This window comes from Myxine glutinosa, chromosome 11 (assembly GCF_964187855.1).
Source record: "Myxine glutinosa chromosome 11, kmMyxGlut1.1, whole genome shotgun sequence".
In the NCBI taxonomy this organism is placed as follows: Eukaryota; Metazoa; Chordata; class Myxini; order Myxiniformes; family Myxinidae; genus Myxine; species Myxine glutinosa.
Genome location: NC_136271.1, coordinates 101,551,087 through 101,571,342, shown reverse-complemented (window position 1 = coordinate 101,571,342; position 20,256 = coordinate 101,551,087). Strand labels below are relative to the sequence as shown.

Here is a 20,256-nt window from a genome sequence, read left to right as displayed (position 1 = left end):
GAAGTCCGCCAGCCATGCGTGGAGATTTCCATGGATACCAAAGGAGGAGAGTTTGGTGAGCAGAGCGGGGTGCCAGACCGTGTCGAAGGCACGTGATATGTCGAGGGAGACAGCCCTAATTTCCTGTTTGGCATTGAGGACCTCCATCCATTGTTGAGACAGCAGAAGCAGCATGTCCAGAGTAGAGTGACCTGGTCTGAAACCAAATTGATGATCAGAGATCAAGCCATTGGAGAAGAGGAAAGATTTCATATCAGAAGCAATGATGGATTCCATGACTTTGCTGATAATTGGGAGAAGGCTGATTGGTCTGTAGTTGCTAGGATCTGTTTTTGCACCTTTTTTGTGCAAAGCGGTGATGTTGGCTGATTTCCAAGCAGATGGCAGTTGACCTTGAGCAAAAGAGAGGGTGAAGAGAACAGAGAGAGGGTGAGATAGAGCAGCAGAGCAGGATTTTAGGACCCGTGGGCTGATGCCGTCGGGTCCAGTTGCAGAATCAGAGTCGAGGGTTGACAGAAACTTTTCCACCTTGTCAGGAGGAAAGGACACGGAGTCCAGGAGCAGCAGGGTACGACTGGGTATGGTGGGTACAGAGAGGGATGGGTTTGGGACACAAGATTTAGAGGCAAACACAGAGTTGAGGCATTCAGCTTTTTCACGTGCGGAGTCAGCTGTGTAGCCGTTTGAGGTAAGGGAGGGGATGGAGGGGGAACAAACACCAGAAACGGATTTGACCAGACGCCACCAGGATTTGGAAGAGGGAGACAGATAAGAGAGTTCGGTCTTGAGAACGGAGAGATATTGTTTCCTGGCTCTCCTGAGGGTGGACACACACTTGTTTCGGGCTTTGTGAAAGGAAATGAGATTTCCTTCCGTTGGATTTGCTTTCCAGGAGACGAAGGCAAGTTGTTTCTGGGCAACAGCCTCACCACAAGATTCCGTGTACCATGGACGGGAGGAAGGGTATGACAACTGAAGACGAGATGGGATAAATCTGTGCATGAGAGAGAGCAATTTACTTTGGAAGAATTCCCAGGATGAGTTGATGTCAGAGGTGGTAGAGATGGGAGACCAGTCCAGATGATTGATGGCTGCTTGAAGACCGTGCCAGTTGGCCTGAGTGAAATGCCAGACTCGTCGACGCTGAGCAGGCTCCCTGAGGATGGTCAGAGAGATGTCCACTTTAACAAGGACATGATCAGATGATCCGATCGGAGCAGAAGAAGAGCAGCAGACATTTTCAGGGAAGTTAGTCATAACCAAGTCCAGAAGAGAAGATGTTCCGTTGACTGAGATCCGGGTCGGGAAATTGACAGATTGTGTCAGTCCCAGTGAGTCGCAGAAGTCTTTTGCTGAGGAGCCATGGCTGGTGAGAGAGGTACCCACACCCAGCCAACTGGCATGATGACAGTTGAAATCACCACATATGAGGAAGAGAGAGTTGGGATGAGTAGATAGAAGTTGGTCCATATCATCAGACAGCGAGATGTAGATGGAGTCATCACTGTTTGGTGGACGGTACAACACACATATGAACAAGAGGTGGGAGCGAAGGGGAAGCCGTAGCCAGAGGTATTCCTGGGGGTGAGGTGGAGAGAGTGCAGTGCAGGGCGAGTGAGGAAGAGAGTTTTTGATAAAGATAGCAACCCCGCCTCCAGGACGAGGCTCAGGTCTATCATACCGGAGGAGGGAGTAGCCCGGGAGAGATACTATGGAATCAGAGACATCATAAAGGAGGAAAGTTTCTGTTAAGCAGATTACGTCTGGTTTGACAGAAGCAACCTGTATGGAGAGATCAGTTAAGTTTGAACGAAGGCCCCGGATGTTTGAGGTCCATACCGTTAATGAAGAGGAAGGGGGAGCATCAGATACAGAACAGGGGGGAGGAGGGGTAGGGTAAGATGTGGAAGAGGTGGAAGAGGTAGGGAGAGCTGTTGAAGGTGTGTCAGAGATTTCAGAATAGCTCGGAGAAAGGGAAGGATGGGGCGGACAAAAGGTTTGATGGTGATTGGGTGAGCCACAATGAGGTGTTATTTGAGGAGGGGGAAGAGCGAGGCAGAAGGTTGGGGGAGATGGAGGTGAGAGTTTGAAGGGGGAAGAAGCGGGGAGGACGCTTTGAGGAGGGGGAGTGAGCGGGGGGAAATTGAGAAGCAATGAGGGTGGGGAGATTTGAAGGGGAGGGGTGAGGGGGGAGTTTGGGAGGGAAGGGACAAGGGGAGGGATTTGAAAGGGATGGGATATGGGGGAGATTTGGAGGGGAGGGGTGAGGCAGGAGTCTAGGAGGGGAGGGGCGAGGGGGCGTCTTGGCGGGGAGGGGTGAGGGAGTAGTTTAGGAGGGAGGGGGCAAGGGGGGAGATTTGAAAGGGATGGGTGATGGGGAAGATTTGGAGGGGAGGGGTGATGGGGAAGATTTGGAGGGGAGGGGTTATGGGGAAGATTTGGAGGAGATTGGATTTTTGAAAGTGTACGATTTATGGGAAACGAACATTTATTGCAAAATGAGTTTCTTGTGACCTTCGAGTTAAAAATACGTTTAAGGACGCTGGATGGAGGATGGAGTGCAGGAGAGTTTAGGGAATGTAGAACAAAGGCACTATAGGAGATGGATATTTTTTTTGGGATGAATTGATTTGGTGAGCAAGTCGAAAGCAGCCTTTTAAAGAAGAAGAAGAAAAAGGTGTTATAAAATATGACGGAATACATAACTTGAGGGGAAAGTGTAAACATTGAAGGTTAATGAGTGAAAACTATCTGGGGAAATGGGGGAGAAACACGTGGTCGAAGAACGAACGAACGAATAAGAATGAATAAACGAATGAGAACAGAGAAGGAAATGTTTTTTTTTTTGTTTGTTTTTTTTGAGTTGAGATTTACACAAGGAAGTAGGCTATGGGTGAAAAGCCTGGGAATACAGAGAACGAAAGTTATTGGATCACAAACGACGGACCACTGAGAGAAAAACAAAGCCTCAAGGTTGTACAGTGCACACTGTACAAGGCCTTGCTCGCGACACGGCAAACAGACGATCAATTTATGAAAGATAAACACCGAGAAACAACCAAAGTTGCACACAATAACTTCACACACCGAAAGATAAATACAGTTTCGACAAAATACAATTGTGAACAGACTTAACTTCGAAAAACGTGGAGACCGTGTGGAGCTTCGAAAATCCCTGCCGCCGTCTCCAAGATCTCGCGAGATCGAGCAATAGACAAGAGTTACACACAGACTTCTGTCTGTGTGTAACTCTTGTCCCCATCTTTTTCACACAACAAACCTGTCCACCAGGTTTTGTCCAAATCCATCCACAACTTTTTGAGATGTCTTGCTATACCGTATATACCGCTGTATAATACGCACACCCAACTTCCACCCTCAAAAAAAAAAAAAACAAAAAAAAAAAAAAAAACCGCATTTTCAGATTACAGTAGCGTGAATCTATGCATTTGGACACAAACTTTAAGTAGCACAAAATAAACATTTTGAAAGGAAAAAAACAAAAAATATTTAGCTATATGTAGTCAGTATTCTGTTACACACACGTCAGTGTCCAGATGTGCATGCAATCACGGGAGCTTCTTTGCTTCATAGAAGAAAGGAGAGAGTAGAGGGATTATTAAAACATTCTTTATTGTGGAGTTGTGGCCCTGCAAAGGGCCGTTTGGGTGTGTGATGGGCTTCTCAGCTAAAGCCAAGGAAATCCTCAGTCGCTCTCCTCTTCGAAGACGGCATGCAAGTCCTCATCTGGGTAGTACAGGTCACCATCGCTCTCGTTGTTGCTGTCGCCGCCACTGGAAGCTCCCTCCTGCCAGATTATATCATCTTCGGTACCGTCCATGCTGTTAGAAATACAGCACTTGAGAAAGGCCCGCTTTATGATCGCTGGCGGCATCTCCTCACACACCTTTACAATCCAGCCATGATCGTCGGGAGGTCCACCTTCCTCATTCGCCCGCTCTTTGTGTAACTCTTGTCCCCTTCCAACATCCAATGCGCCCAGCATCGCCGCATACCTTCTTTGAAGGGCTTATTGATGGCCACGTCGAGGGGTTGGAGTAGGGAAGTCATCCCGCCCGGGATGATGACGAGGTCCGTGTTGGAACGCCGGAGTAGCTCTTTGGTTTCTTCTGTCTGTGACAGCGAAACGCATCCACGACCAGCATACTCCGTCATACAGAAAGGCCGCCATCCCGCCTACCCCACACCACTCGTAGCCAGTCCTGGACCAGGGCCAGATCCATCCAACCCTTCTGTTGGGCTCGAATGATGACACCCGCTGGAAATTTTATCTTGGGTAGAGTTTTCCGCTTGAAGACGACATACGGTGGAAGCTTTCCCCCGTCAGCGATGCAAGCGAGCATAACGGTAAAACGGTCTTTTTCGTGGCCGGTGGTCTTGACTGACGATCCGCTCCCCCTTCACTCCGATGCTGATCGCCCCAACTTTTGACTTTTTTTTCCCGATAAAAAAGTGCGTCTTATACACCGGTATATACGGTATATCATTTTTTTGCCCTATCCCTCAATGGTGAAGAATGACTTCAAAAATTCTCGGATCCAGATCGGTATCTGGATCTTCACCAAAATCCAATCATTTTGTCTGTCACATACTGAACCTCTCGACCAAATTTCGTCCAAATCTGTCCACAACTTTGAGACAACTTGCTCACAGATAGACAGAAACAAACAGAGGTGAAAACATAACACGTCCATCCACCTTCGGTGACGCAGGTAATAAACAATAGGCAAATACTGCAGGTGATTACATGCCACGCCTCTGGAATAGTGACATTGCACAAGCTTAAAATGGCACATCCCTTAAGAAAACAATCAAATCCTTCCTCCTTCCTTCCAATGTTCTCCACTGCAGCCAGCTACTTTTAGTAAGGCTGTCTTTTCAATTAAAATGCAGCACAATGGAGCAGAGTGCACAACTGATTGAGACAAATTGGTGCAAGACTATGCAAGAAAAATTAATAACAGAAAAAATAAATAAGAGGACGAGGATTAAAGAGGGACGAGGAGGCAATGTTCCATCTTGATATTTTCTCATTCACAACAGTGTGAAGCCAATTATTTCAATACCAACCAATGTTTTTAATTTGAGTTTCCACAAATCAAAACTTGGGCGAGAATACAAGACCACCAATCAAAACAAAACGAGCACACTTTCATTCAGTACCTTATAAACGCACACAGATGTGCTGAGAAAGAAAAAGTACTCACAGGGCATTTGGACCTGGTGGAATGAAGGCCTGCTTCTCCCAGCATGTCTGGAAAACACACACAAAAAAAAAAGTCAAACAATACGATTTACTACAATCACACACAAGACCAGGATACAAGAAAACCTGCTGTGCTGCCCCAGAAATGCCGAATGAAGGGAGGCGTGCTGCCCAGGCCCCCAGAAGCCGATGTTCTCAGATTTATTTGAAACATTTTGGGACATTCCATTTCCGTGATTAAAAAAACCCATTAAAACAATTCAATGAATTATCACCTTTACAGTTTGGGGAAAAAAAAAAATTCTTGCTGGCTATGCATGCAATATGCAAGAAATAAAATAAAATAATTACATTCCATTTTTGGTTAAAAAGAAAACAACTTACAACTGAATCAGATTAATTTGGGCCAACTTAGAAGACACTGCCTGCTCACTGCAGAAAGTTTCAACAATCACCATGGCTATATACCATGGCTAACTAAATCACCATGGCTAACAATATTGTTGCGGATATGGGATTTGCATCCATCCATATCCGCTTGTAAATATTCCCCTATTTCCTCAATACTTCCCAACTATCCCCAATCCCCCATTCCCTAGTCCCATTTTCTGTAAACAACACTCCGTAGACCCGACCTCCCCCTATTTCCCCCATTAAATGTCGTGCCCAGGTTCACCGCATCTCATGTAAGACAACTATAGGACATCTTGCTAGTTATTCTTAGTCTATGTCAGTTAAGGACTCGTTTCCAATAATTCTGACCCTTCGTTGCACCAGAATGTGATTGTATGGCACCGTTAGGAAGTTTAGGACCTCCCAATACCTCCCCGCAGCTCTTCCTCACGGTTCAGCAACAACAACAACAACAACAGCAACGGCGGCGGCGTGCACAGGGAGTGCGCGTCCTCACTCCGGCTTGGTTGGTAGGGGGTGTTGGGAGGGCATGAGGCCTTCCCAACGAGCCGCCATCGAACATGTGCTCGACGGGGTTACCAAATAGGGGCTCCCTGTCAGCTCCTCGTCAAGGGCGGAGCCCGGTAACCCCCGCACCCAATGGAAGCGGCGGACCGGTCCCATCTGGGGCGGAGCCAACCAGCCGAGGGCGTGTCACTCCCCGCTGAGCATGCGCAGGAAGAGGGAGGTGACGTCAGATGCGCGCTGAGCTTGAAGCAAGAGAGACGTCCCTTCCGAGCGCTGTGACACCTCCCCGCATCTCTGGACTGGACCGTGCTTTATCCTGTCCCTGAGCCAAGGTGCACCTTGTGCTATCGACTGCCTGTCCCTTCCTGCCATCAATCCCTGTGTAAGTCAGCCTTGTTCCGTTTGTCTGTGGTCTGTCTGGGTTAAGATAAGATTGTATTTAAGTGCCCATCTCTTCTGTGTCTTTTACCTCACTCTACCTCGTAATCTACCCCTTTTCTCCACCACTAATTATACCCTCCTCCGGAGGTCTTGAGAACTGTACCCCTGGCGTCGTTTCATTTATCCCAGTCGTTGTGTCCTTTCCAATCATTGATTTAGCGTAGCGCGATTTGGCCAACGTTCGGGTGGAATCGGGTGAGTTGGGGAAGAATCGGGGGAACTGTTAGGTCGCGGCAATACCACCGCTCGGTAAATAACATCTAATCCGCGATCCGTAACAATTGGTGTCGAGGAGTGAGATACGAGGCCCGAAGCGCGCTTAACGCGCTCAAAATTACAAGCAGTTGAAATTGTTTTGTTTTACAAAAAACCCGAATTTTGAAAGTCACGCTATGGCAGATCAAGACGGCTGGGTTCCGGTAGAGGAGAGTGAGGCAGGGTCGATCCAGGACCAAATTGAGGGACAAGAGGCGAGCGAAGCAGTGAGGGCGGCAGGTTCGCAAAATGGCGTCCTCGCGCACGAGGTTTCGGGCGCACAAGATGGCGTCCTCGCGCACGTGGGTGTAGCGGCACCAAATTTTGCCGCGCCCGTGACCGTAGCAGTACCAAATTGTGCTGCGCCCGTGCTAGCGGCAGCCGAGCCAGAGATGCCAGAGTACATGCGAGTCTTTATGATTCAAATGATGGCAAAAATGGATGCTCAGGGGGAGCGATTGGAGGGCCAAATGAGGGCTGATAGTGAGCAAATGAGGGCTGATAGTGAGCGATTGGGGGGCAGAATGGGAGAAATGGGGGAACGGTTAGAACAAAGGATGGGGGCCCAGATCGGAGGGTTAGGGAGTAGAAGAGGGATTAGACAATAGATTAGGGGAAATACAGGAGGGGTTAACGGGGGTAGAAAACAGAATGGCCGCTCAAGAGAATCAAATGGAAGGGATGAAAAAGGGGTTAGAGGGGTTAGAAAACAGTATGGAAGGCAAATTGAGGGACATGAGGGACCAAGCGGAAAGGGAAGTTAAAAAAAATGGGGCAGCAGATAAAGGGGGTCAGAATGGGGGTAGAAACTAAATTGGATGCTCACAGGGAGGAAATGGAGCAGATGAGGGTGGCATCTGGGCAGGAGATGCAAGTGATGGGAGAAGAGATCAGAAGAGGTGTGAGTGAGGAGGTCGGAGGAGTGCGCGAGGAGGTGAGGCACTGTAAGGAGCGCATGGAGGAGGCGAGAAAGGGGACTGTAAAATTGCAAGGTGGTATAGAGGAGTTGACGCTGGGAGTAGAACAATTGACAGTGGGACAAAAGGAGTTGGGGGACCAGGTAAAGAAGAACACAGCGGTAATAGAGGGTTTAAAATCGACACAGAAGGAGATGAAAAAGGACGTAGGGGTAATTAAAAAAGAGTGTCAGACGGTACATGAGGACCTGACGAGGAAAATGAACAAGGTGGTAGAGGTGATGGAGGTTAAAGAGCGGGAGGTGCGGGAGCATATAGAAAAAAATAAGGTGGAGTTAGAGGAAGAACTTAAGGGGGCGCACGAGGAGATGAAGGAGGTGAAGCAGAAATTAGAAGAAGTGGAAGAAGGGGTGAGCGAAATTAAGAAGCGACGGAGAGAGGATAAGAAAGAGATAAAGGAGGAAGTAAAAGAATTGGTCCAAAGTCTGTGTTCGGATCGTGATGATGTGCTCATTAACCGGATGAGGGATTCGCAGGTGATGGAGGAGAAGCGAAGAGAAAGAGGACCCGGTGTAAGTGGTGACCAATATGGTCGTGCGTATGATGCGCCAGGTGATTTAATAAGCTTGGGGGTCGAGATGGACCCGGATGTTCGTGAGAGGCCAAGAGTGAGGTGTATGGCTGGTCCGGAGGGTATGGAACGAGGGTGCGAGCGAGAGGGTCCGGTGATGGGAGAGGTGCGAGGTGTGAGTGAGCAAGGTTGTGGTGGTATGGAATGGGTAGCGGGTTGCGGAAGTGTGACCCATGCATCGACACCAACAGGGGTAGTTTTTAGAGGGACAGGGGAGGCACGAGAGCCCCTTGGGGGTAATGTACTGTGGGGGCCCGGCCGGTTCGGCCCCGCGCTGACCCCGCAAGGGGCGACGCACGGGGTCCGGCAGGCGGGCAACGACTCGCATACGAGGTGGTCCCACAAGGTCCCACTCGCGCCGTATGACGGTGGGTAAGGGTGGCATCCCTGCCACCCTTCCCATGAATGGGGCAAATGCGCTATAGTTTATGGGGTTTATGGCAGTGAAAACTAGCCCGGGTGGGTTAGGATATTGTGTGTAGGGATCTAGCGAAGATGACATTAGGTAACGTTAAGGTTTAGATAGTGACTGATACCTGTAGTGGGGACGTAGTAGCTTAGTGTTTGATAATGACGAGGGAGCGCAATAGTTTAAAGGGACGACTGGGAAGCGCAAGTTTCAGAGGGGAGTAGTTAGATGAGATGATGCTGTGTGAGAACTGGACAGGTGTGTGGAGCAGTGTATGAGTAGTGAGTGTTGTGGATCAGCGCGAATGCGCTTGGGGGAGAGAAGGGTGCAGGCGGCACCAAGTATGAGAGCACAGGTGTGCAAGTACAGGTGTGTGGAATATATGGAGCAGAGAATGAGTGGTGTGGAGAGAGTTGGAGTAAGTGGTACGGAGTGGTGTGCATGGTGCGAAGGTGTGGATGGGGGAAGAGTGGACCCCTTTTCACGAGTACCCGGGGAGGGTAGTTTAAAGAATAGTTAGAAGGTATAGGTAAATTGTGGTTGGATATTGGCATTTGTGGTGCGGTTGCAGAATAGTATTGTGGATGGGTGCATTGGTGTGGTGAAATTGGCTGGTCGTGTGGCCTGTTAGTATGAGTGTGAATGGTTGGGCACTCCGCCACTGTTAGATGTCGGCCAGGTGAGGCCGCAGGTGGGCTCTGGGAGCCGTTAGTGTCAGTGGGTGCCTGAGGATCCCAGGGGGGGGATCGGGCAGCCCGTGCCAGAGAGGGCACTGAGGGGGTGAGAGTGCGAGAGGGCCTTCCCCAGTTAGTTAGGTTAGGGTGAGGAGCAGGTGAGCTCGGTAGGCAACAACAGTGGTGGAGGTGTGCAGGTGGGCGGACCAGCTGGGAGCGTCACACGACCCAGCCACCGAAATTGTGCGGGGGCACCGAGTGATGAATCTGGGGAGTGAGACCCCAACTTGAGAAGCACCACAGTTTGGTCAATGGGAATTGGTTTTTAGAACCCATAGTGTAAGTTGGCCAATGGATTGGCAGGGAAAGACCCCGGGTAATGTAAAGTTGTTAAAGTCATTTAGGAAATAGTTAGGATTGATGAACCTGTCGCACCATACGCAGCCACTTACCTGAGGTGATGATGATGACTCCACACCTGTGTTCCTTTGTTCTGTGTTGCAGGAAAGGAGAATTGCTGTGTGGATTTGTGAGACGCATCACGACGTGGATGAGACATTGGGGTGATTCCATCTCTCCCTCCTTAGGAGGGACTGATGATGAATTGGTGATGGCAAATTTTGATGTTGAGTTGGAGATGGCAAATTTTGATGAGAGTTGGAAATGGCAAATTTGATTGGTTAGGAGGGAGAGAAGACGAATTTGGTTTATGGGAGGAACGGGGAAGACAGTAGGGACGTTTGTTGATGTGTAAAGTAGATGTTTATGGGTAGTGTTGTGTTTTGTGGATACAGTAAGGGGTAAGGGAGGGGCAATGTAGGTTACCTGGTGGGGGGGGGGGGGGCGTACGGTAGGAACGTACCTGTCTCACCTGGTTCCCATGTGCCCCCAGTGTGCATTACCTTGAATTGCGTGCACTTTTGCGCCCTTACCACCTTACTCACTTGTCTTCTTTTGTCTCCCACCTCCGAGGATCTGGCTTTGGGGCAGAGAGAGAGGAGAGAGAGGTGCTGGCTCCGCAGTTGTGGGCCTGTACTTCCGCTGCTTGCTGCCTGGATCGATACACCATATGGACCGCAATTTTGGTGGCCGCCCACAATGGACCGCAGTTCTTTGGCGGTCAAGCACCACCCGTGGATGGACCTCTGGGTCAACGTGGCACCTATGCCATACAGGTGAACCACTTTTAGTTGGCCCCCCTGACGGCCACAATTTAGAAATGGACGCGGTTGGCGCCTTTATTTCTAAAGAAGCCAGAAGGCCAAGTGCACTCCAAGAAGGCAAGACCAGCGGCAGAACATCGGCCGGCTGCGACACCACCGGTGACTATGAACACTTTATTGGTGCACCGGATGGTGCTGACTGTGCGTATGGGGTGGTGCTTTTGGTGCTTGGACGGGGTGCTCTGCACATTATTAAAGGCCGTAGGGCCACAGGGCACTCGTGGGTTGGTGTATCGATGCTGGCATGCGTGCTTTCCCAATGCATAACATCTGCATGTGTTCCTCAAAGAACAGGTCCTGGATCGTAGTGTAAATATCAGTGTAGTCTTGTATAAATGATGCTCCCTACCGGCTGTATGCTTAGTTTGAGGATGCTTTCCGCGATTTGGTTATCCTGTGGGTGTGTTTCTGTTAGGAGAAGGGTGCAACGTCGCAGGGGGACATATTTACTCATTTGTGAACATCTGTAAAACTGTCGCACTCAGGGTTGAGTTAATAGTAGAGGGAACTACATCTGAGTGCCACACTAAAGTAGGTAAAAATTTATCGGGTCGGGCCGCCCCGAGGTAGGGAAGGGTGCAATGTTGCGGATATGGGATTTGCATCCATCCATATCCGCTTGTAAATATTCCCCTATTTCCTCAATACTTCCCAACTATCCCCAATCCCCCATTCCCTAGTCCCATTTTCTGTAAACAACACTCTGTAGACCCGACCTCCCCCTATTTCCCCCATTAAATGTCGTGCCCAGGTTCACCGCATCTCATGTAAGACAACTATAGGACATCTTGCTAGTTATTCTTAGTCTATGTCAGTTAAGGACTCGTTTCCATTAATTCTGACCCTTCGTTGCACCAGAATGTGATTGTATGGCACCGTTAGGAAGTTTAGGACCTCCCAATACCTCCCCGCAGCTCTTCCTCACGGTTCAGCAACAACAACAACAACAGCAACGGCGGCGGCGTGCACAGGGAGTGCGCGTCCTCACTCCGGCTTGGTTGGTAGGGGGTGTTGGGAGGGCATGAGGCCTTCCCAGCGAGCCGCCATCGAACATGTGCTCGACGGGGTTACCAAATAGGGGCTCCCTGTCAGCTCCTCGTCAAGGGCGGAGCCCGGTAACCCCCGCACCCAATGGAAGCGGCGGACCGGTCCCATCTGGGGCGGAGCCAACCAGCCGAGGGCGTGTCACTCCCCGCTGAGCATGCGCAGGAAGAGGGAGGTGACGTCAGATGCGCGCTGAGCTTGAAGCAAGAGAGACGTCCCTTCTGAGCGCTGTGACACCTCCCCGCATCTCTGGACTGGACCGTGCTTTATCCTGTCCCTGAGCCAAGGTGCACCTTGTGCTATCGACTGCCTGTCCCTTCCTGCCATCAATCCCTGTGTAAGTCAGCCTTGTTCCGTTTGTCTGTGGTCTGTCTGGAATAAGATAAGATTGTATTTAAGTGCCCATCTCTTCTGTGTCTTTTACCTCACTCTACCTTGTAATCTACCCCTTTTCTCCACCACTAATTATACCCTCCTCCGGAGGTCTTGAGAACTGTACCCCTGGCGTCGTTTCATTTATCCCAGTCGTTGTGTCCTTTCCAATCATTGATTTAGCGTAGCGCGATTTGGCCAACGTTCGGGTGGAATCGGGTGAGTTGGGGAAGAATCGGGGGAACTGTTAGGTCGCGGCAATACCACCGCTCGGTAAATAACATCTAATCCGCGATCCGTAACAATATATATATAGATATATATATATATATATAGAGATATATATATATATATAGAGAGATATATAATATATATCGAGATATATATCGAGATATATATCGAGATATATATCGAGATATATATCGAGATATATATCGAGATATATATCGAGATATATATCGAGATATATATATATATATATATATATATATATATATATATATATATATATATATATATATATATATATATATATATATATATATATATATATATATATATATATATATATATATATATATATATATATATATATATATATAAAAATATATATATATATACACAGACTTGGCATTTAATATGGAATTTTTTATTTTTTTTGACAAGGGTTTACTTTCTGAACTCGGTATATCAATCTGGTGAGTTTCTTTTACGCTTCGGTGATTTCTTTGTTAAAAGAACCATGTCACTGATTGTCTGTCGCAGCAAGAAGTCAATAACAGGATTATATCACAGGTGGCGTGACAAAATGTACGGACAGGTACATTTGAAGATTGGCTTCACAATCGGGTATATAAGGTTTTTGCGTTCTGTATTAGTGGAAAACAACTGCTGCACGTCTCTAAAAGTTATTGCCGCTTCCTCTGGAGATGGTCCGTAAACTCAACAATGCTGTTTGTCATTTAGTGGTGGCTTTACGAAATTCCGGCATGAAACAGCGTGTTATTGCTCGGCAGTATGGCATCACTCAAGGTCAGGTGTCAAAGATCCTGAAACGAAATGCTCAGAGGGGCGTCCCTACTCCAATACTGAGGCCAGGACGTCCCCGCAGAGCCACAAGGAGGGATGATCGCAAGCTGCACCGGTTGGTCCGCAATGGCCGTACCAAGTCAGCTAATCGGCTTAGGGCTGAGTGGCAGCAACTGACAAATGTGCCTGTATCCAGAAGGCTAGTCAACCAACGACTGGTTCAAGCAGGCTATCATGCCAGGCATCCCCTGAGAAAGCCACGTCTGACCAGACAACACCGCCAGCGCCTATTGCAGTGGGCCAGAGAGCACCGTCAATGGCAGCCAGGACACCGGAATCACGTGATCTTCAGTGACGAGTCTAGATTTCTGGTCTATCGTCAAGATGGCCGCGTCCGAGTGTGCAGACAAGTGCATGAAGCCTACAACGAAGATTGTATAGTGCCAAGAGTCCAAGCTGGAGGTGGTGGGGTGACCGTTTGGGCTGCTTTTCATGCAGGGGGCAAAACTGACCTGGTTGTTCTGAATGGAAACCTGAACCAGTTCAAGCACAGGGCCATTCTGGTAGAAACATTGCTTCCCTTTGTTCGTGCGGCCTTTCGAGGAAACTTTGTCTTCCAAGATGACAATGCACGGCCTCATCGTGCTCGCATGATCCAAGACTTTCTTGCTGACTGTGGTGTAGAGCATATGGAGTGGCCTGCCATGTCCCCGGATATGAATCCGATGGAGAACTTGTGGGCAGAATTAACGCGTCAAATCGACAACTTGGACCAGCAGCCTGCCTCTGTGCGTGAATTGCAGCAGGCTATTGTAACTGCATGGCACGCGATTCCTGTCCAAACCTTGGCAAATCTCGTGAACAGCATGCCATAACGTGTACGTGCTCTCCTGAATGCTCGTGGGGGTTACACGAAGTACTGAACTGTAATTTTACTGTCCGTAATCCCAGTCGTAATTTAACTTTTGGTTTTGTTAAAAAACTTTTGGCTAATGTGCAAAATAAAAAGATACTTCTGGAAAACGCACAGAAGTTTAACACAGTACTGTCCGTGAATTGAGTTCGATATCAGTTTACATCACTTTCAAGGATCAATTTATTTGCTTCGAAATGTCAAATGTGGTTTTTGTTTCTTTTAAAGGTCACATTAACAAAATCTAGAATAATTTCAACATAATTCCAATGAACTTTTGGTTCTAAGTCATCTTGAAAAGTAAGGTCACCCCCACAAAAAAAATATTCCATATTAAATGCCAAGTCTGTATATATATATATATATATATATATATATATATATATATATATATATACTAGCTGAGGTACCCGGCTTCGCCCGGGTTGAATAAGAATAGTACAAATATATGATGAAAAGAACATGTATATTTTAGAGCAATATCACAGTACATTGCCTACATGACGTTTTGTCAATTTTCAATTTCTCAAAACCTCTTTGCTTAGGGGGAGGGGGGAACGGCTAGCTTGGCAAGCGATAGCAGGCTTTTTACTTTTATTTTTACCTCAATGAGGGCTATATAATATATAGTCCGTGCTTGGAGCCTTCAAGTTCAACATAAAGAGTTTTTATGAAAAATAATGCAGATGTATAACAATCCACCAATGCAAGTTCAGAAATGAATGCAGATCCTTTACTTTGCGATACAAACGCAATTCCCACCATTTCCACTCACGATCGAGGCCTCCACAGTGACCGCGCCTCTTCTTCCTCCTACAACTTCGTCTCACTTCTTTCACTCAAAATGCACGAAATTCTGCCGCATGAAATTATGTAGAGGCCTCGTCGGGGGGATATAAGGTAGATAAGGAAGGCGTTGTAACAGAAGAATCAAAATAAAAGTGGAAGAACATAAGGAAATGGGAGCTATTCTGGACCCACAGCCAAACCCGACAAACCATTGCAATACACCCCGAACGTCTAGCGCCGCCACAAACTACACCATGGAATTGCAGCTGGCGCGGTTTTTTAAACCGTTGATATTAAAATACAGAGTAGCCTATAACCAACAGGATTTTATGCTGATTCCGAATCTGTGTCTAAAACTTTTCTCCGATGTGTAGTTCTTGAGTTATAAGCGGACATCCAGACACACACACACACACACACACACACACACACACACACACACACACACACACACACACACACACACACACACACACACACACACACACACACACACACCTCCTTTATATATAGAGATATATACATATATTACATGGCCAAAAGTATGCAGACACCCCTTCTAAGTCGAACAGCACTCAGTAGAGAGCATACCTCCACCTGCTGCACAGTTTACGTTTTGTATCTCAGAGTAGACCAGAAAATCACAATACAAAATCACATTTAATCAATATCAATCATAGGAATCACCATAGGCCAAGTCTTTCATACCCTGATCTACCACTCATTTTTGGCCACATCACTCAATGGTGAAGAATCACTCAAAAACTTCGACGAGCTGGATCCGTATCCGGATCTTCACCAAAATTGAATCGAATCTTCCTTATCACATACCCAACCTGTCCACCAAGTTTCGTCCACATCCATCCATAACTTTTTGAGATATCCTGCTTTGTATCGTTTTTGGCCCTACCTCCCAATGATGAAGAAATACTTAAAAATTTCTTGTAGCCGGATCCAAATCCGGATCTTCACCAAAATCTAATCATTTCGTCCTTGTCACATACGCTGCATCTCTGCCAAATTTCGTCCGCATCCATCCACAACTTTTTGAGATATCTTGTTAACAAATGGACAGACAGACAGGGTTTAAAACATAACCTCCATCCACATATGGTGGCGGAGGTAATTAGTGGATTCGGCTGTTTCAGCCACACTCATTGCTGACAGGTATAGACACTACATGGCCAAAAGTATGCGGTCACCCCTTTTAATTCGTGGATTCAGCTGTTTCAGCCACACCCATTGCTGATAGGTATATATAATCAAGCACACAGCCATGCAATCTCCATAAACAAACATTGGCAGTAGAATGGGCCGTACTGAAGAGCTCAGCGACTTTCAACGTGGCACCGTCCATAGGATGCCACCTTTCCAACAAGCCAGTTCGTCAAATTTCTGCCCTGCTAGAGCTGCCCCCGGTCAACTAAGTGCTGTCGTGAAGTGGAAACGTCTTGGAGCAACAACAGCACAACGGCGAAGTGGTAGGCCACACAGGCTCACAGAACGGGACCGCAGAGTGCTGAAGCACGTAAAAATCGTCTGTCCTCGGTTGCAACACACTACCAAGTTCAAAACTGCCTCTGGAAGCAACGTCAGCACAACAACTGATCGCTGGGAGGTTCATGAATTGGGTTTCCATGGCCGAGCAGCCACACATAAGCCTAATATCACCATGCACAATGCCAAGCATCGGCTGGAGTGGTGTACAGCTCGCCGCCATCGGACTCTGGAGAAGTGGAAGCGCATTCTCTGGAGTGATGAATCACACTTCACCATCTGGCAGTCCGACGGACTACTCTGGGTTTGACGGATGCCAGGAGAACGCTACCTGCCCAAATGCATAGTGCCAACTGTAAAGTTTGGTGGAGGAGGAGTAATGGTCTGGGGCTGTTTTTCATGGTTCGGGCTAGGCCCCTTAGTTCCAGTGAAGGGAATGACATTCTAGATGATTGTGTGCTTCCAACTTTGTGGCAACAGTTTGGGGAAGGCCCTTTCCTGTTTCAGCATGACAATGACCCATGCACAAAGCGAAGACCATACAGAAATGGTTTGTCAAGATCGGTGTGGAAGAACTTGACTGGCCTGCACAGAGCCCTGACCTCAACCCCATCGAACACCTTTGGGATGAATTAGAACGCCGACTGCGAGCCAGGCCTAATCGCCCAACATCAGTGCCCAACCTCAGTAATGTTGTTGTGGCTGAATGAAGCACTGGGTGCCTTGAATGTGTGTATGGCATCATGAAATTAGGAGATCACCAAGCCATTTTGGAGCGCAATGTTCAACCCAGTGTCAGAAAGCTGAGTCTCCGTCGAAGGCCATGGGTCTTGCAGCAGGACAATAACCCCAAACACACTTCAAAAAGCACCCAGGAATGGATCAAGACAAAAAGCTGGACTGTTCTGAAGTGGCCAGCAATGAGTCCAGATGTAAATCCAATTGAACGCCTGTGGGGAGATCTGAAAACAGCAGTTGGGAGAAGACACCCTTTAAATCTGGAAGAACTGGAGCAGTTTGCACAAGAAGAGTGGGCCAAACTGCCAGGAGAGAGGTGTAGGAAGCTCATTCATGGCTGTAGGAAGCGCTTGACTGCATTTATTTTGTCCAAAGGCGGTGCTACCAAATATTAGGTCTGGTGTGTCAATAATTTTGTCAATGCCATTTCTTTTTATTTTCTGATTTAAAAGGATATATTAAGTTCTGAATCAAAAAGAAACGTTCTGTAATATAAACAGTGAAATAAAGAATTGAGGAGACCAAATACTTTTACATATATACATTATACATATACAGGTATTTTTTACATATATACAGGGAAAGGTGTATGCTGCACGTGTGAGAAGTGTTATGATTTATGGGAGCGAGACATGGGTAATGAACGTAGAGCAGCAACAAAGGCTGGAAAGGGTGGAAATGCGAATGGTTCGGTGGATGTGCAGAGTATCGTTGAGAGAGAGGAAGAAAAATGATGAATTGCGAAATATGATGGGAATAGAGCCTGTGATGGATGCTGTGAAGAGAAACAGGTTGAGATGGTTTGGTCATGTGTTGAGGAAGGATGAAAGTGTCTGGTTGCGAAGAGTGATGGAAATGCATGTAGAAGGAAGTAGAGGACCGAGAAAGACTTGGCTAACGGTGGTGGAAGAAGAAATGCGGGCACGGGGGTTAACAAGGGGAGATGCAGAAAATAGGGCAAAATGGAGAAGATTGTCATGGGGCCCGCAAGGCTAACCCCCACTCTAGCAAAGAAAATGGCCTTAAAATGCCTGTTGTTTTGTTGTTGTATATACATATACAGGTTTTGCTGGTTTGGATTCCAAATTCGTGGAAATATTTTAAAGAAACACAACCATCTGAGTCTGAATATATGGATGCCATTAGTGCAGCACACCTGCTCCACATACTTACTGCAACATGCGCATTGATGATGGGTTCAAGTGTGCCTGCTGCCTGTTTGCATTGAAGCCTGTAGTAGGTTTCCAAACCTTCCCAGAGTTTTGCTCCTCCCAGTTCCCTGGTTTTAGTACCTTCTCTGGATGTCTGCAATGAGAAGGCATATCAGAATGCACAACTATACAGCAAAGTAACCTAACACAGCATAGCATGTTGAAAAGTGGTTTGCTGAAACACTCCAACAGTTTGGCGGAGTAACTACCATGATCAAAAGGTCCATATCCAATTGACAAGCTTGTCTACCACAGTCTTCCCAGCAACTTGTGACAAATTTTTTGAAAATGTATTCTACAACAGAACACATTCAGCAATAATGAAAAGTAGTCACTGGAAACATGGAAGAAGGTGCTAAACGAAGTTCCACCAAAGAATGCAAACAGATCAATCATTTCATTCCTCAAATACAGAGGTAGTAAAGAGTGCTGTGGAAATCACGAACCAGCAACAAACAAGATGTAAGATAACCCAACAACGGCACCCAGTAGAGCGCATACCTCCATCAGACTGAACAGTTTCATAATCATTTTGGTTTATTGGGAATGTCAAACAATGGACAGGGCAGTCCAAAGACTGGTGTCTGTCAAGTTTACTACAATAAAACAGTTTCATAAAACTTACAAATAATGTAGAAATAATAGTTATATAAAATTACATTAATGTGCATCAAAATTAATTTATGGAATAAAAATGTTTTAGGGACGTTTTAGATTGCAACTAAAGGTATTACATGAAGGAGCAATGGAAAAAAATAAGCTTATAAAAATTCAAAAAAGAAAGGGGAATGGACAGCAAAGGATAAAATATTGCAACACTCATCTAATTATCAAAATACATTCAAATCATGGAATTGAGCATGGCAGTAGTTACGATTGGAATAATTTGATTGTTTATGTCTTTGTTCTACAGAAGTGCAAAGATTTAGCATTTCTGAATTGGATGGAAGATCGGGATTGGGACTGGCGGGTGAAAGGGGGCGGGGAAGGGGGATCCCAATGATATTTTACTTCCTGTATCCCAATGAGAGGCCGTATCTCGATCTGAACCTTAACCAAAATCGAATCGGCTTTTTCTCATCACACACCCAACTCATTCACCTACTTTAGTCTGAATCCATACTTAACTTTTTGAGATATCCTGCTCACAGTCAGAAAAGACAAACAACCAAACAGGGTGAAAACATAACCTCTGTCCACCCGAGGTGATGGAGGAAACAAAATGAAAAAAAAGGATGGTCAACGACATTCCAGAAAATCGAAAAAAAATAAAAAAATACTCACTTTGCGCCGGAAAGGACCGCAGCCTTGAAAACATAATCCTCAGGGTACTGTGGATCTTTGTACAGAATCCTGTTGGCAGGTACATTTGACAATTACATTTTCAGGATATATATATATATATATATATATATATATACTATATATACACATATATATACACATATATATATACACATATATAATATACACACACACACACACACACACACACACACACACACACACACACACACACACACACACACACACACACACACACACACACACACACACACACACACACACACACACACACACACACACACACACACACACACACAAGGTTTTAGAGGAAGGGGACAGGTTTGAAAGTTCAATCTTGAGGTTGGCCAGATTTCTTTTTCTGGCTCTCCTGAGAGTGGACACAAACTTGTGGGTTTTGTGGGGTGATCTGACGTTGCCTGTTGTCAGATTTGCCTTTCAGTAAGAGAAGGTAAGTTGTTTCAAGGCAACAACCTCATCACAGGATTGAGTGCATCACGAACAGCATGATAACTCAAGACGAAATGGGATGAATCTGTGAGTGTGAGAGGGAGAGGAAGAGAGGGAGAGGGAGAGGAAAGGGAGAGAGAAAGAGAGGGAGAGGGAAAGAGGGAGAGAGGGAAAGAGGGAAAGAGGGAGAGAGAAAGAGGGAGAGAGAAA

The 20,256-nt window shown here is 46.7% G+C and overlaps 1 protein-coding gene across 4 annotated transcripts in view; it reads right to left on the bottom strand.

The window, feature by feature from the left end:
* XRN2 (5'-3' exoribonuclease 2) overlaps positions 1 to 20,256 on the bottom strand; it is a 141,960-nt gene that overhangs the window by 9,615 nt on the left and 112,089 nt on the right. For all 4 annotated transcript variants that reach the window (XM_078786900.1, XM_078786899.1, XM_078786901.1 and 1 more), the window contains 3 exons: positions 19,576 to 19,644; positions 18,254 to 18,385; positions 5,229 to 5,275 (listed from right to left, as the gene is read on the bottom strand). In XM_078786900.1, the coding sequence (XP_078643026.1) occupies positions 5,229 to 5,275; positions 18,254 to 18,385; positions 19,576 to 19,644 (248 nt within the window). The remainder of the gene's footprint in view (positions 1 to 5,228; positions 5,276 to 18,253; positions 18,386 to 19,575; positions 19,645 to 20,256) is intronic.